At 37.5% G+C, this 16718-nt stretch overlaps 1 protein-coding gene across 1 annotated transcript in view; it reads right to left on the reverse strand.

The window, feature by feature from the left end:
* The window catches only part of Luzp2 (leucine zipper protein 2), a 367538-nt gene that overhangs the window by 153814 nt on the left and 197006 nt on the right, over window positions 1-16718 (reverse strand). Inside the window, exon 5 of the mRNA XM_027404754.2 lies at window positions 13548-13610. Within this exon, the coding sequence (XP_027260555.1) occupies window positions 13548-13610 (63 nt within the window). The remainder of the gene's footprint in view (window positions 1-13547; window positions 13611-16718) is intronic.

Consider the following 16718-nt stretch of genomic DNA (forward strand, 5'->3'; position numbering starts at 1 on the left):
AGTTCTTAAGTCAGGGATGAAGACACAAGCCTATAATTCTATCAATAATGAAGCTGAGGTAGGGGGATTTGGATTTTCAGACCAGCTTGTGATATATAGTGAGACCACACTGCAAACAATGAGAAACAGACTAAAATCTCAATGTTAATTCTATAGATGCCTCTCTGGCCCTGTCATTTTTTCCCACATCACTTCAAAGCTGCTCTGCTATTTTCACACATTGTATTTCTCTCTCATTCTGAAGAACTTACCAACTAAGGAGAAATATGACTTCTGCTTGTAACTGATGTCCTTGAATTTCTGGTGGCAGGCTTAGCTGAGGTGTTAAAAAGAGAGGAGAGATGGAATGCTAACACATCTGGCAGTTCCAGAAGGAAATGAGCTCGGTGGCCATTTCCAACACACCATTAAACACTAGTTCATTGACGCAGAGGTTCTACAAGGCACAACAGTTGTTTCTCACACTACATTTGAAGCTGAGGAAAATAAAACTGCCCAAGCTAGAACACATTCATTTCTGTTTGTTCGCTTAGCTATTTCTTCAAGTATGATTTTCATATTAGAAAAGTTATTTGAAACCAGTGTAAAGTCAGACATCCTATACCCAGTAGCTCTCACATCCAAAAAGGCCTGCATGTGGAAAGCCTGCCCTACAGCCCTTGCTCAGCTCTGACGATGTGCTATTACCACATTTCTTTGAGATTTATATTTTCTCTATCAGAGAGATCTGACTTAGCTATTTTTCTAGAGGGAATGCAAGGACTGCAAACCAATTATTTTTTTCTTATCTCAAATTAGGCCACAGTACCTCTGAAATGGTACACAATTTCTAGAAAATATTAAAAAATAAAACCAATTCTTAGGCAAGGTCACCTCTCCGAAGCTCCAGCCCTATTTCCTCACACAATTGTTGACTGGCATATGTGGGAATTTAAGGGCTCTCTTCTTTCCTTTGATATTTGTTTTTTGGTGGAAATTTCTCCCCACATCTGGCTGTGCCCAGTCACACCTTCAAATTTATATACATGCTTTGCAGATAGACAGACTTTGCTTCATTTAATGGTGCTATCAAATTTCACTGGATGAAAAATTCACATTAAAAAGAAAGTTTATAGATCAGGGTTTCTAGAATGTCAGAATTTAGAGATTCTGTTGGTAGACTACAATAACTATTCAGGTTTTCCATGCTGCTATATCCCCTTTTAGAAGTAAGGAAGAAAGAAAGAAAGAAAGAAAGAAAGAAAGAAAGAAAGAAAGAAAGAAAGAAAGGAGGGAAGTTAGAAAGAAGGAAGGAAGGGAGGGATGGAGGGATGAAAGAAACAGGAGAGTGAGAGAGTCCTAATTGCCATGCAATGTTCATTATGCAGAGCTCCAGTACATTAACTGTACCCCAGGCCCTCAGATCCCCACACTGCTTCTCCTAGGACTAAGCCTCCAACATTTGTATTTAGGGAGACACATAAAATCATGAAAGGGTAAAAGTTATAGTGTATCATGTAAAGTTTCTTTTCTGGTCCTGTAATTTTTGTGTTCTATAGGCTGCTTTTGCCTATATAGGTATCCTTCTGCCCCTACCCCACTGTCTTAGACTTAGGGGCTACACACATACACACACACACACACACACACACACACACACACACACACACACACACACACACACAGAGAGAGAGAGAGAGAGAGAGAGAGAGAGAGACCTATTTTGTCTTCCAGCTGTGAGGTTTTCCACTGAGGTTTTAACTTGGTTTATTGGGTTTTTAATTTTCAAAACCATTTCAATTTGAGTTTTGTTAGCAATGTTCTTTGTTGTGTTCTATTTTCACATCTTAAATTAACTTTCTCAGGTCTTTCAGCTCTTGGCTTTTGTTCTCTTGACCTTTGAGCTGTGACATTGTCTGCATGAGCTAACACCATCCAATGGTTGACACACCCCTTGCTGATGTTCTCCTCTGTTGCCTCTGGTCTGATTATCCCCTTCTCATTGTCCTACAAGCAGCTCAGGCCAAAGATCATGCAAAGGTGAGGTCAGGAGGCCAATAGGTTAAGGAGGTGCAGGGCCTACCAGGAAGCACTGGGAGTGGATATCACATAGTAGTGGGTGGTTTATATGGTGTGAAAGATTGAGACTTGTGTGAAGTATAGATTTGGAAGATCCCAGAGGAGCTGGGCAGCATGACAACACACTTCAAGGAGAGAGTGAATTGGGTATATAATTGTAATGAGGAAGTTAGTGTGAAACAGAAAGGGTTGAAAAGCAGAGATGATTCTCCATTTTCACATAGCTCTGAGAGTTTAAACAGTTTCCCCAAGGGCTGCTTCCAGGTGAGTTCTATCTAACATTTATAGATTGCATACAAATGTGTATCTACATATATTCATATATGTGTAGGCACACACTACATATTTCAAAAATACTGTATAAATAAGTACTTGAAGGGGATGTCCTTCTGTATGTATGTTTCTCTTATTGGTTGATGAATAAAACACTGTTTGGCCAATGAGGCAGGAAGATAGGCGGGGACAGGAGACAAAGAGAATTCTGGGAAAGGTAGGCCGAGGGAGCCTGACACAGAGTTGCCATGCTGTAGAAGGAATAACAAGATGTTGGGGATTACCAGGTAAGCCACAGCCTCATGGCAATACATAGACTGATATAAATGGGTTAATAATTAAGACAGAGCTAGCCAATAAGAAGCCCTAGACATCATCCAACAGTTTCATAATCAATATAGCATCTGTGTGTTTATTTGAGGCCCAAGGACAGTGGTACCACCTGGGACAGAGAACTATCAGCAACAATTAATAAAGATGAAACCCTGAACCTTTCAGGAGTGCACACTTCTAGGGGTAGCAGCATGCAGTGCACGAAGCCTTGCTCCATATGAAAGCCTTCACTGTCGCTGTCTCAGAAGAGAGTCTCTCAGTAAATATGAACTGTGGTTTTGTGCCTAAAGACAATGACTCTACTGTTGGATAAACTTATCAGAGATTCTCGTTCATCACTGCTGGATAATATGTTCAATTTGATTTTGAAATGAAAAACACCAGCACTTTATCTGTGTGAGACAGAATCAATGGAAGCTTATAAAAGGTGGGAGAAAATGATGCTTAAAGAAATTTAACTGGCTAAGAACATTAAGCACCCAGGCATGGAGTGCCCTGAAATTCATTGTTGCTGCCTTGGATATAGAAAGGAAATCCTCAAGGACTCTCTGCTATAAAGCAAGAAATTTTTACCAGATATTATAAATATTTCTAATAAGGAAATTGATAAGAATTATAAAGTTAATTATGAATTAAATAGAGAGCAAAAATAAAATGAACATGACAGATTTTATACTCATTTGGGGAATTTGGCATTAAAATTCCTTATATTATCAGACAAAGAAAGTTCTACATTTATTTTCCTGAAGTCCATGACATGTACTATTCCACAAGAAAGTGCTCTAAGAGTAATTCCCTGTGACATGAGGACATACTTGTGGTGTTATTCATCCACAAAATGCCCTTTCTATAAAATAGGTCACTCAAGATTGTTAATATTAGTTTTAGATGCTTATTACAAAGCATGATGTAATAAAAAAGTCTTTCTAAAAGCAGAAATAAGAAAACAATAGTAGAAAGGAGAGTGTTTATTGCACACGTGCACACAGACAGACACACAAACACACACACACACACACACACACACACACACACACACACACACACATACACAGAGGGTAGGGGAGACAGAGAGGGGGGCATTTTAGCACTCAGGGGCCAGAGACTGGTGAAGAAACTTGCTCTTATTGTGTGTGTGTGTGTGTGTGTGTGTGTGTGTGTTTATGTGTTGCAACTATCAAACATAAGGAAAATAATGAAGTACAATAGTACTACTATTGTAACACTTATCCTATTTTGACAAGGACAAAATAGTCAGATACCACTACATGTTTAAATTTCTCTGGGGTTGACAAAAACTCTATAATTATCTTATTGTGAATGAACTAATTAACAATATTATGACTAAAGGAGGGAGAGAAAAATAATGAGGCAACAGAAAGAGAAAGAGTATTTTAGTGTCTTATGGAGTTTAAAGAGTGTTTGAATTTATAAAGCAGGTTAGGATGATAGTTAAGAAGGACCTTAACTGTTTGTCACTGATCAGTGATGACTGAGTTCAGAAGGGCTTCCTGACTGTGTGTCACTGATCTGTGATGACCAAGCTCAGTACGGCCTGGTTGGTTTTGTGTCACAGTGGTCTGTGGACTCTGGTTCTGGACTCTGGATAACAAGGAGGAAGAAAGTTGAATACAAGTGTTGACCACTTGGGGATTTTATTGCAAATCATGAGCAAATTTACTATTCAGTATTGTTCTATGTGTAATCAAGGAATAAAGAATGTGACCCCAACTACACATTATTCTACTACTATGCTAGTTTACTGGCTTTATAATGTTTTTTCTCCTTACACTAGACAAAGATTTCAGAGAGGGCCTGGGGAAGACCTTTATATTTTTTCCTCCCTATATAGATTTGTTCTCAAGACTTTAAAAAATGTGATAAATCCATGTATATTGTGCCAAAATCTTTTAAGTTTTATCTGAAGAAATGGAATGCTTGGTAGCATTTCAGCTCAGTCTCATAATTAATAGAAGTACACAGAACTGGCCATTGTTTTACACCAAAGAAAGTCCCTCCTGAGGGGGAAAACTCAGGAGAATCAGGGAGCTCATAAAACTCACAAGCCAAGGAAAGTGCCATGCCATGGTCTTGTGAGCAGCGTACTTGGGAGTAAGCAATTCCCTCAGAATAGAAGAAATCAGAGGAGCTTTCCCTGTCTTAGTCAGGGAACACTGGCTGTTGTGAGTCTTTCATTACCCATGATAGGCTTTTTGAATGATGAATTCCTGAACCACAAATTCTCCTGTGAACAAATCCTGTCCTATGGTTATGAAAGCAACCTAGATATAACCATTGATTTCCCAAGCTGGATTTAAACACAGTCATCTCTTTTCTCTGTCCTGTTCTATCTAAGTGGGATGAATTGGAATAGACTCCTCAGGAAACATGATGTATCAACACCATATAGAATACTTAAACTATTCACACTAACAACAGCCTGGTTATTATGTCAATCCTATCTATACAAACTTATTTTCCTGCTGCTATTTATGAAATAGCCAAAATTGGTGTCTTAGTCAGTGTTCTATTGCTGTGAAGAGATACCATGACCATGGCAACTCTTATAAAGGAAGACATTTAATTGGGACTTGCTTACAGTTTCAGAGGATTAGTCCATTGTCATCTTGGTGGGTAGCATGGTGGCACAAAGGCAGACATGGTACTAGAGAAGAAACTGAGAGTTCTATATCCAGAACCACAAGCAGTGGGAAAAGAGAGATTGAGATTCTGGCCCTGGTTTGGGCTTTTGAACCCCAAAGCCTACCCAGTGACAAACTTCCTCAAAGAAGGCCATACCTCCTAATCCCTTTCAAGTAATACCACTTCCTGATGACCAAGCAATCAATTATATGAGCCTATAGGAGGCATTACTTTTTAATCATTTTTATTTTGAAACAACCTTTTCTCATTTTACATACCAATCTCAGTTTCCTCTCCCTCCCATCCTCCTGCTTCCTCCACTTTCCCCCACTTCACCCTCTTTGCCACATAACTATAACTTTGAGGCCCTCCCTGCTATATCTAAGTCTCTTCTGAGAATAAAGGCAATCTTAACTGTAAACCCTTATAAAATCAAATTAAAAAAGAATGCCATGTACTTCCAACCTACAATGGCCGAGAATGTGAATTACCATACCAAAAGGGAGGAAGGGAACACAGTGAGGAAAATGCTGGACCAAAGCAGGACTGAAAACCAGCTGCACAAACTCCAAACTCTGCATCTCCATGGCTGATAACAAAATTCTCTTAAGATCTCCAACTCCTTTCAGCTTTGTTGACTGCAACACACTTCTTTTTCTTGGGCTGGTTCCATTTTCTGTTAGCAGCTCTCCTGGGCAAGTGTCTCCAGGCTCTGGCATCTTCAACATCTTGGAGTCTTCAACAAAATCCAGGCTTCACTTTCACAGCTTCACACAATGGCTTCTCTGAACCTCTGTGTAGGGACACCCCTGACTCATGCCTGACCTCAGTGGCTGTCCTTAATCATGGAGGAAGTTTCCACAATACATCTTGCATTCTTGACTGTAAACCAGACCAAGGAAGTTCAAGATGTCAGGTTCTGCTGCTTGCTGGGACTGGAACATGCCCCCCTTATTCAATTTCATTTTCGAAAGCTTTCTGTTTACTATGGTTTCCTCCACTGCATAAGCCTTTCTTTAATCCCTCTTCACTTTTCTTTAATTCCTTATCACAAGTTGGAAGCTTAGCTGGGTGGGGTCTTGACCTGAGGACATCACTCTCTTCATTCTATTTAGCATCAGGCTTTTCTTTAAAGTTTTTATCTTCTTGACCACTGGGTTTAGCTCATTATATTTCCTTTTGCTCCTTTCTTCTCCAACTTTACATTTGTATTTTTTCTTGCTCAGTTTGCTCCTTTTCACTATAGATATGTATAAGAGTGACTGCTCATAACCACATGACACTGTCAATACCAGTCTGTTTTGAAATCTCCTCTGCTGGTGCTATTAATCCAAAACCTCAATTTAGCTTCATACAGATTTTTTTGGACAAAGGCAGAAAGCCAAAATATCACAAGGATGGTCTCTAAGCCACTTACTAGTATTCTTCTCCTCTGAAACATCTTGAGCTGAGCCATCATTATCTACAATGCTCTCTTCATCGCTGTCTTCCATGCACCCACTAATATGGCTCATTAAGGCCCCTTCAAAACATTCAACTCCTTTCTTAATCCAGAGTCCCAAAGTCCACATTCTGCAACAAGAAGCATAGTCAGGCTGTCACAGCAATACCCGGCTTCTTGGTACCACCTGGCATTTCAAAGGCCCTGCCACACCCAGTGTCTAGCTCTTCCTATAGCCTGTGGATCTGGGTGTAGCTCTCAGATACTTCTCCAGCACCATATCTGCCTGCATGCCACCATGCTCCCCACCATGATAAAAATGGACTAAACCTTTGCAATTGCAAGCAATCACCAATTCAGTGCTTTCTTTTATAAGAGTTGATTTATCTTGGTGTCTCTTCATAGCAATAGAACACTAACTAAGATAGCAGGGTAACAATATAAATGAGTTATGTGGTCATAGAAAGAAATAAGACAAAATTTAGAAATCATTTGGGCAAAACCAAAGAACTTGAGATCCTTCCAGAGATCCCAGAATAAATCTGCCCTTTCCCTCATTTATTTTCTTATCCTGGTGGAAGTCCTTGGCTCTAGATGAAGTTTGTCTATCTTCCAATCTCCCAGTCTCTTTTGCTTCCTCTTCACACTGACTTTTACCCTGTGCATGAGTCATCTCTCTCTCGCCCCTCCTCTCTCTTTCCTCTCATACACCCTCTTTCCTGCCCTGCTCAATTTGTATGTGTGCATTTGCAGGGCATGTTCACATATCATGGCTCACTTGTGTAGGTCAGGGAACAACTCTTTAGAGGGGGCTTTTCTCTTTCAACATTGTGGGTCCACAGATAGAACTCAAATCATCAGCATGAAGGTGCCTTTTTCTGCAGAGTTATCTTGTTTATCTCTGCTTGTTTATCATAAAGGCATTTGTCAATGGTTTTAATCACTCTCAGTGTCATTCAGAATAATCTCATCACCTTAAAATTTTAAATTATTACATGAATAAATATTTTTAAAGTTAACAGTGGCACACTGTTTTGGGCCATGTTTCAGGCAAGTGTGTGTATTATTAGACAAGTTTTATTTGCAGAATTTATAACTGGTAACATAATTCTTAATATGTAGATATCCATGTGATCACATTTTATATTAATTGTGAAAGAAAAAAGAAGGGAACAATGGCAGTTGTCCTTATTAACTGTACAGTTTTACCCTCAAAAGAAGTGTGTGACTGGCATTAGTGTCTCTGTTTCAGTAACATTTAATTACTGAAACTGAAATAGATATATTAGAGTATAAATAATGAGGATGATGAAAAAAATTACATAGATAGATAATAGATAAAGAAGGTAGATAGATTGATAGACAGACAGACAGACAGACAGACTCATTGATGACAGATAGATAGACCTACTATGCTTTCCTATCCCTAAGTTCAGGCTTTTTTTCCCCCGTCCAAGTACTGATAGTTGACACTATTTTGAAGAAGGAACGTGGAGTTTACACTTTTAAATAATTGGTTGAAAACATCTCCAATATTGTGTACTAACTGGAGGTAAATCAGAGACCTGTACAGATTTGTTTAAAAATTAATATTTTAGTACCATAAATACATGTTAAAATATGAAATTATAAAAATAAGCTTGGCTGATAACCTTGATAACTGCACACGGTGCGCTTTTCTAACACATGAACTAAGGACATTCATTTTACAAAAGTACAAAGAAACAGAAGCATTTATTGAATATTCAGAGAAGCTCTAGGTAAATCTAAACACCATTTAGGGTAATCAGGGCAAGTGCTTGTTATGCCCATGGTCATTTACTTCAGTAGAATTCATACTGTTTACCACTCAGAGATCACCAACTGAGTTATATATTCTTGTTTCTATAAGTTAAATATCTAAAAATATTGACTCTTACAGCTGAAATATAAGGAACCATCAGGATTTTAAAAATCTAAATTCCTTATATTACTAGTAAATTCAGAGGTGAATGTGATTAAGTCACTAATGTTGCCAAAATTCACTCCTGACTTGGAGATGTGGCTTGGTGAATAAATGATGAGTCTTGCTTGCAGAGGATCCAAATTCTTTTGCCAGAAACCACAATGAGTGGGTGGTAACTACCAATAACTCCAGCTCCAAGACATCCCAAACCTTCTTCTGGCCTCCATGAGCTCCTGTGCTTATCACATACACAACACACACACACACACACACACACACACACACACACACACACACACACACACAGAGAGAGAGAGAGAGAGAGAGAGAGGAGAGAGAGAGAGAGAGAAAGAGAGAGAGAGAGAGACAGACAGACAGACAGACAGACAGACAGACAGACACAGAGACAGAGACACACACTCGCACAGACACACATACCACACACATATACACATAACACACACAGCGAGAGAGAGAGAGAGAGAAAGAGAGACAGAGACAGAGACAGAGAGAGACAGAGAGACAGAGACAGAGACAGAGGCACACACACTCACACAGACACACATACCACACACATATGCACATACCACACACACACACACACACACACACACACACACACACACACACACACACACGCACACACAAATCTTTAGAGGAATCCTCTTTTTTGAATTTCAACCCACATCAAACTTTTTGCCCCATGTTACCCTCTTTGTTTCCTCCTTGCCTGTCTTCCATACTTTATTTTTATTACCTGTTTTCTATTTTAATAGTTTTTGATTTTCAATGAAGTACATCACTAACTGAATGTAAGATCTGTCTCTCTTTGCTATAAAAAGATAGGATTAAGTTTTAGTAGCACTGATTAATATGCACTTTGTTGGTTTTTTTATGATTTTGAACTACTCTATATATTTGATATTTACTTTATTATGTATTTACTTGTATTGCATATGTGTACCACATATATGCATATGGGATATAGGAAAGGAAATAATCCTTATAATTTTATAATCTCACATTGTGAAAAATACAGTGTAGTTAAGAAATATTTATTAGTATTCAACAAACATTTATCAAATGTCTAACATGGTTTAGAAAATGTATGGAGGGTATATTGCTGAAAAATTTTTCTTCATTTTTGTAGTTTAAAAAACAATCAACATTTTTGTTGTTAATATAAAGACACTATATATATATATATATGTAGATTTTATGCAATGTGCCCTTTACTATTGAAATGTGTAGAATGAGAATTAACAAGTAGATCAGTGGCTGCATAATCCAATCCAGAAATATTAACTACTATGAAGAGTCAAACAGTGACATGTAAGGATTTCTGTTGTGCATGAATTTTATGAGGCTACAAATGATCTTAAATGGGAGCTTCATAGATTTTTATTTAGGTATAGTACAGAGAAATTTCTTTTATGGCATTGAAATAATGACCTTTTGGGTGTTCTGAGTGATATTGGTGTATTTGTAATCTTTTAGCTTCTTCCTCTAGCATTTCACACATGGAATTCATTCATTTGTCCTGTCATGTAAGAAGCATTCCTTTAGCTTCTTAGGTTTCCTGGAATGGAATGTCTCATAAATGTCCTTTTCATAAATCTCTAATAATTTGTAAGTTAGCTCTCCTGCATTTAGTCTCTGTGCTTGAATAAAGACTATGTCAGATTCTGCTAAGAGGGGAAAACCATGACAAGCTGAGACACAAAAGACATGTGGGCCCATAGAACAATGATGGTGCTGGTTATGGGATGCATAGTGCTGTCGAGATGGGAAGCAAGGGCTGAGGAGTAATGAAACACAGAAGATTGAAATGAAAGCAGCTCTCTATCTCTCTCAAGACACAGAGGTGGAGGGGATTATTTGTTTAGCATTATATCAAAGGAGTTTTCTGCCACCATTGATGTGGAGATGATGAATATGAAATAAATATACCACAGGAAGAGTAAGACTCCTAACATATTTAGGATGAGGAGGAAGTCTAGAGAAGAGAGCAGTGCTAACAAAGACACAGTTCTTCAATGTATTCTTGACTTGGGTATCACAAGTTATTAAACTATGATTTATCCTGCATGGTCTGAAGTTTACCATAGGAAAGAGTTTGGAAGTCAGGAGGTAATAGAAGTGTCAGTGTTTTCCAAGATATATTTTCTTTTATTGTTCTGGTATCTTCTGTAGTGAACCCTCATTTCTCAAGGGAAATCTACTTGGTTTAAGTTGAATGAACTCTACACAACCTGAGGACAGAACTGTGAATAAGACATGACTAACTAAACTACCCATTTCCCTGGCTGTAAGGATTGCTGTAGGCATGTCAGTAATTTAGAATTTTCTCTGGAGATTTCTGTTAGAACAAGCCAAGAAGATTCTCATTAGTCCCTGCTGCTATGATGGGGGCATGTGAATTGGATGGCTGGGAATTTTCTTTGCTGTGTGGAAAGACTCATGGTGATATGGATGGTGTCTGTTAATACATTTTTATAGAATTTTGATTGCTTAACCATTAATAAGAAAATACTTGAGCATAGCATCGGGATTGGTGAGTTAATTACCTCAAAATCTAACAAACATGATTGTAATTGCTTACTTTTTTGGGATCTTAACAAGTTCCAAGTGCCTAACATGTATTGCTTTCACATGTTCTAAAAGGCCAACAGTTCAAAGTATATGAATAGTAAAGTGACTAACAAATGATACAAAACCAAGAATTCACATTTCCTCTTTTATGAAGAATTATATGCACAATCCTCCATCAGATAAGAAAAATGGTGCAGCTATGGCTGTGAGCACAGATGAACTTCCAGTATGAGAGATTATAAGAATCCACAAATATAAGTATCACACCAATATTTTCAGTAATAATTTGCATAGTAGAATCAGTTGCTCACAACATGAAATAAAGGGGTGTCTAAGGCAGAGTGTAAACTGCCCTGAGAGAATGAGAAAGCCTTACAATGACAGAGCCTTACCTCTGAAATGCCAAGTCAAAATACTATACCATTAATGAATAGAAAGTTCTTTTCTATAATTGTATATGATACAGTCAGTTTTCATATTTATTTTTCTATGTATTACACTTTGGCTATTTCAATCACATTGACTTTACAACGGATACTTCCAGCCTTGATTCAGAGAGTAAAATGCATTATTTGCTGGTTAGCTTTCTTGAAATTGCACCCAGCAACAACGAAACATCAAAATTAACCACTAACTTCACATGAATTAGTAATTAGAAACCATTTTACCCACAAAAAACAAAGCATTATTTTCTGTGTTTGGTGATTATCCCTAAGTTCGAATTCCTTAACCTTTCCAAAGACAACAGACTTACATTCAATAGTATTTCTAATCCTATCTAGTATAAGTTCTTAAGATACTTTTCCAATCCACCAAAATATCAAAACTAGTACAATGGTTTGAAGACTTCCAATACTGTACTCACATCTACTTGGAAACTCGGAATGTGAAATGGTTTAGAACTAGGATTTTTTACCCATGTAACCACAGCACAACAGTGGGAACTAAAGGTCAGTAATGGATTTTCATATGGGAAGGATATGGTATATAATGACCTTAGACACAAGCAGGATCCCCACGAACACACAAGCAGGAACTGGAATAGTACTCCCCTGTCGGAAAGTGATGCTACCCCAAGGCAGCAAGGAGGGATAATGTTCCAAACCTTCAGGTAGACCTGAACTTCACTGATTTTCTTTTTGACACGTTGCTTACAGCTCTTTGCGGCAGCTAAGTTCTGCTATGCTGAGGTGTTTGGTCATTAGTACTTTCCCCAGTAGTCCTAAGGATATATGTGGATGATTTATAGTATGCTTTAAATGCTAGGTACAAAGTTATGCATAATACTGGCATGGTCAAAAGTCATCCCAAGAAGGGAAAGTCACAGAAATAAAGTTAGAACATGGTGAGGAAATATTACTAAAATATCCCAAGAGCATCTTGGGCTCAGAGTGTATGTGAGAGAAAACATACTCCCTATTCATCTATGGGCAGTATGGGAATCCATTAGGAATAGTGACCTGAAGCACTCCATTACATTATGAAATACCATATCTCCTCCATAACACCGTGTTCACTGAGGTAAGGAGGTAGAATGATTACCTTAGAGAGATTTACAGCCACATATTTACAGAGTTGAGCTGAAATGGGTTTTCTTTTTAATTTACTACAGTTTTCTCTACAACTGTGTTCATTGGCATTTATTTCTTTCGTTGTTTGCTTCATTCATAGACTCCTGTTAAGAAACATACACCTGCTTGTTTAAAAACTAAGTATGGACCTGGAAGGCCTCACTCGCCCTGGGGAGAAGAAAGGGTATGGGATAGGTAGGGTATTAGTTGGGGGGACGGAAAGAGGGGAGGGAGAGGGAACTGTGATTGACATATAAAACAATCTTGTTTCTAATTCTAATAAAAATGGAGAAAAAAGTAAATAAAAAACAAAACAAACAAACACCAAAACCCCTAAGTATCTACATGTATCATTTCTTATCATTTTAGGACAGTTGGAAACGTCAGATGATAATCTTTAACAGGGGTTTCTCTGCATATAGATAATGACAAATTAAAAATCATATTTAATATTCAAACCTAGAGGTAGTTTCCAATTACCTTGAAAAATAAAAATAATTGAAGTGAAATTCCTTCTATTTCCTAAGCTCATTGCAGCTGGGAGACATTAACTCTTACCATCACTTTTCTTCATTATTGTTTTGCTGAAGCTCAATTCAGCATTAAAATTCTCCAAACTTCTGGTAAATGTCTATGTGCATTTTTGTGTAATCTTTGATTAATGTACAATTTTTTACAACATGAAAATTACCTCATTCTGTAAGTCACGGATCATTTTGCTCTTTCTTTCCACTTCAGTCTTCAAAAAATTAATCTGAAAACAAATAGAATATCATGGATACACATTCTCAATATATTATCCAGGATTTTTTTTACTGTATATCATTTTGAGGTACAATGAAATTATTACAGTATTAATTTAAATATTGAGAAAGAAAGGATTAAAGTTTTCATTAACTAAAACCTTAATTTCCTTCATCTTTGTTCAATTTGTTCATTACATCTATGATTAGAGAAAGTTCATTACATTAAAGTTTGTGTAAGTTTTCAAAAACATAATTTTACATTAGTGAGAGGTATACATGTTTGTTTTACCTAATACCAACTAATCTACATTTGACTTTTAATTAATTATAGAACTAATCGAATTTGGGGTACTGATAACAAAAATAATTAACCAGGGTGATAAAGATCAAGGTGATTGGTATAGCTCAAACACAGTGAATTAAATAATTTGGGTTCCTTTGAACACTAGTACAAGGCTACCACTCAGCTTTGCCATCAACATCCATCCTTTCCTGGTGGTTTCCATTATCACTATATGCCAGCTAGTATGCATGAGAAATCCACAACTCAGTAAAAGTTAACCCCAGATTTTGACTCCAAAATATAGCTTATCTGCTGTTTTTTTCTATGGTGTTACAGCTAATGCACCCAGAGAGAGTCAGCTGCTTTGTAGCTCAGGTGGGTAGAAGATGCTTTTGGGCACCATTTAGAATTGGGTAAGTCAGATAGTGTGCTCTGATTAGCAAGAAGAGAGCAGCAGATTGCAGAAAGATGGAATGAAACCAGAGTATGTAGATATCTGAGTCATATAGGTAGAGAGGTATAAGAATGACTTCAGATGGAGTATCCAATGTCTTCAAGAGCTGAAACAACTATGCTGATTCCTAGAAGACCCATAGCACCTGACTCCTGATCTTCTTTGCTTTACATAAAGGGTTGCTGGAGCCTTACATTACCTGTAAGTGCCCTGTCCTTAAGAGAATCTATGAATATAATGGTTTCATCTGTTACTGAGAGCTCAAGCCAAACCATTTAATAGTGATAGCATATATAAAACAGGCAATGCTTAAGAACTACTGGGTCTATTGTTTTGGTCATTAATTCTCAATGTAAGTTTGAACTATGGGAATGCTTATGTCAAGGAAATACCACTAATCACACTTGCTTTCCCATTAGATAAAGAATTCAAGACTACTGGTCAAACAAAATAATTACCTGGAAGGGCATGACACATTTAAAATTTATATGTCTGCAGAACCAGACAATGCCTTCTGATGGACATATTTCATATCTAGTTCCATCCCTAAGTATTTTGTTGGCAGCAAAGATTTTAAATCATGAAATAGTTGAAGCAATCTTAGTTGTATACATAACCTTCACTGATGCCAAACCTTTATTTATTGATACTATTCAGTATGGTTGCATTGCTAAAATTCACATTTATTAGGAATATACTGAAATATATTCAGTATCAGGCCTGCAATTCCTTAAATACTCCACACAGCCATAAAATCTTGAGAATATGAAACTCAAATATATTCAGAATATTTAAAAATATTAGCATTTTGAGATCACTGGCTTAGAATCCCAGCAGGATTTAATGTCCCTGAAGAAATAAGCTTTCCTAGTGTTTACTTAAATAATGTTTTTTCCCAAGAGGCAAAAATACCAAGTATTTTCTGTGAGCAAAGTATGGACAGACAGTGCTTCTTTATGCTTGATGAGAATAAAAGGTTTGTGGAAAGTCTTGCTTTAGAATTATGTCTCATCCAGGACAAGTTAAGCCATAAAAGATAACAGGAGTCAGGAAATGCATCCAAACTCCATTAATATCTTTAAATATCATGGTCATACCTGCTAATTTGTTATCCCTGGTGTCTGCCAGGCTTTGGCAGGGCAAACCCGAAGCTGAATGATTTCCCACTGCAACATACATGCAGAGATAGAAACAAATCTTCCTGTCTTCATAAAAAATGTGTTGGGACATGATTATATCAAGGGGCATCTGTCGCGACCACCCTTGACCAGCAAGAACGATGCAACACCGAGGAATCTTCCTCTCATAGTTTTACTCGGGAAATTTGATTTACAGGGAGTGGCCCCAGGTAGAAGAAGACAGGGCCTGATAAATAGTCTACAACTACCAATCACCTAACCCCACGTGGTGCGCCAGGACAGGTTGTCTCCAAGCAGAATTAAGAGGATACGTGGCCTTTACCAAATTAGGAGTTGTTTATCACAGAGAGCACTCGCCGTCGGGCTGGCGGAAGGCAGAAACTGGCACCATCTTGTAGGCGCGGTACTCTGCAGCTCCCAACAGGGATTACTGGTCAAATAATAATAATTTTCAGGAATATGTTTTCTTTCTCATTTTATAATTTAATAAATTTGTTATTGTGTTTCATAGAATTTTATTTTGGACCAGGAAAATATCTTCACTTACTGTAACATTTTTGGGAGAAATGTACAATCTTCCTTTTTAATAAAAAAGGTCATAATTCAAAATTCAAAGAAGGTCACCATAAAAGTGTATCTTCCCTTTAAATATTAAATGCCATAACTATATTTGTGGACTCAAATCCAATTCACCATCAGAACGAAGGGAAGACAATTATAAAAAACCTCCCTTCCTTGTCACAACTTTAATTACTACAGAAATAGGAAGCAAGATAATTAGTAAATGATTTGCAACAGCAGAGATGTCCAACATACAAATGCATTCAGTGTTTAGCATGGAATATTTATATAGAAGAAAAAATACCAAGCTGTTCTGTTTGAGGGAGGTTTATCAAACTGCTCCTTCTGTGTTTTCACAAATGATAGCACTTTACTCACTTAAAAGATTACAATTTTGCACTGTGTGTTTGTCTCACATTTTTGTCATTGTTCTGTTGATGAACACCGGCATACTTGCATGGGCTTCTCTGACAGAGCTTCAGGGAGCACAGGAGTGACGAAAGCTCTTTGACCTAAGGATATTACTTCCTTAGCATGCTTCCTGGCATGGTTAATATTCATTTTTCAGCTTGATTAAATGTAGATAACCCAGGGGAAATAACCATAAGCCTATCTGTAAGGGAATTTCCAGAGAGATTTTATTGAGAAGGGAAGACCTAACCTGAAGGTGGGTTGCACC

This window comes from Cricetulus griseus, chromosome 3, assembly GCF_003668045.3.
Source record: "Cricetulus griseus strain 17A/GY chromosome 3, alternate assembly CriGri-PICRH-1.0, whole genome shotgun sequence".
Taxonomy (NCBI): Eukaryota; Metazoa; Chordata; class Mammalia; order Rodentia; family Cricetidae; genus Cricetulus; species Cricetulus griseus.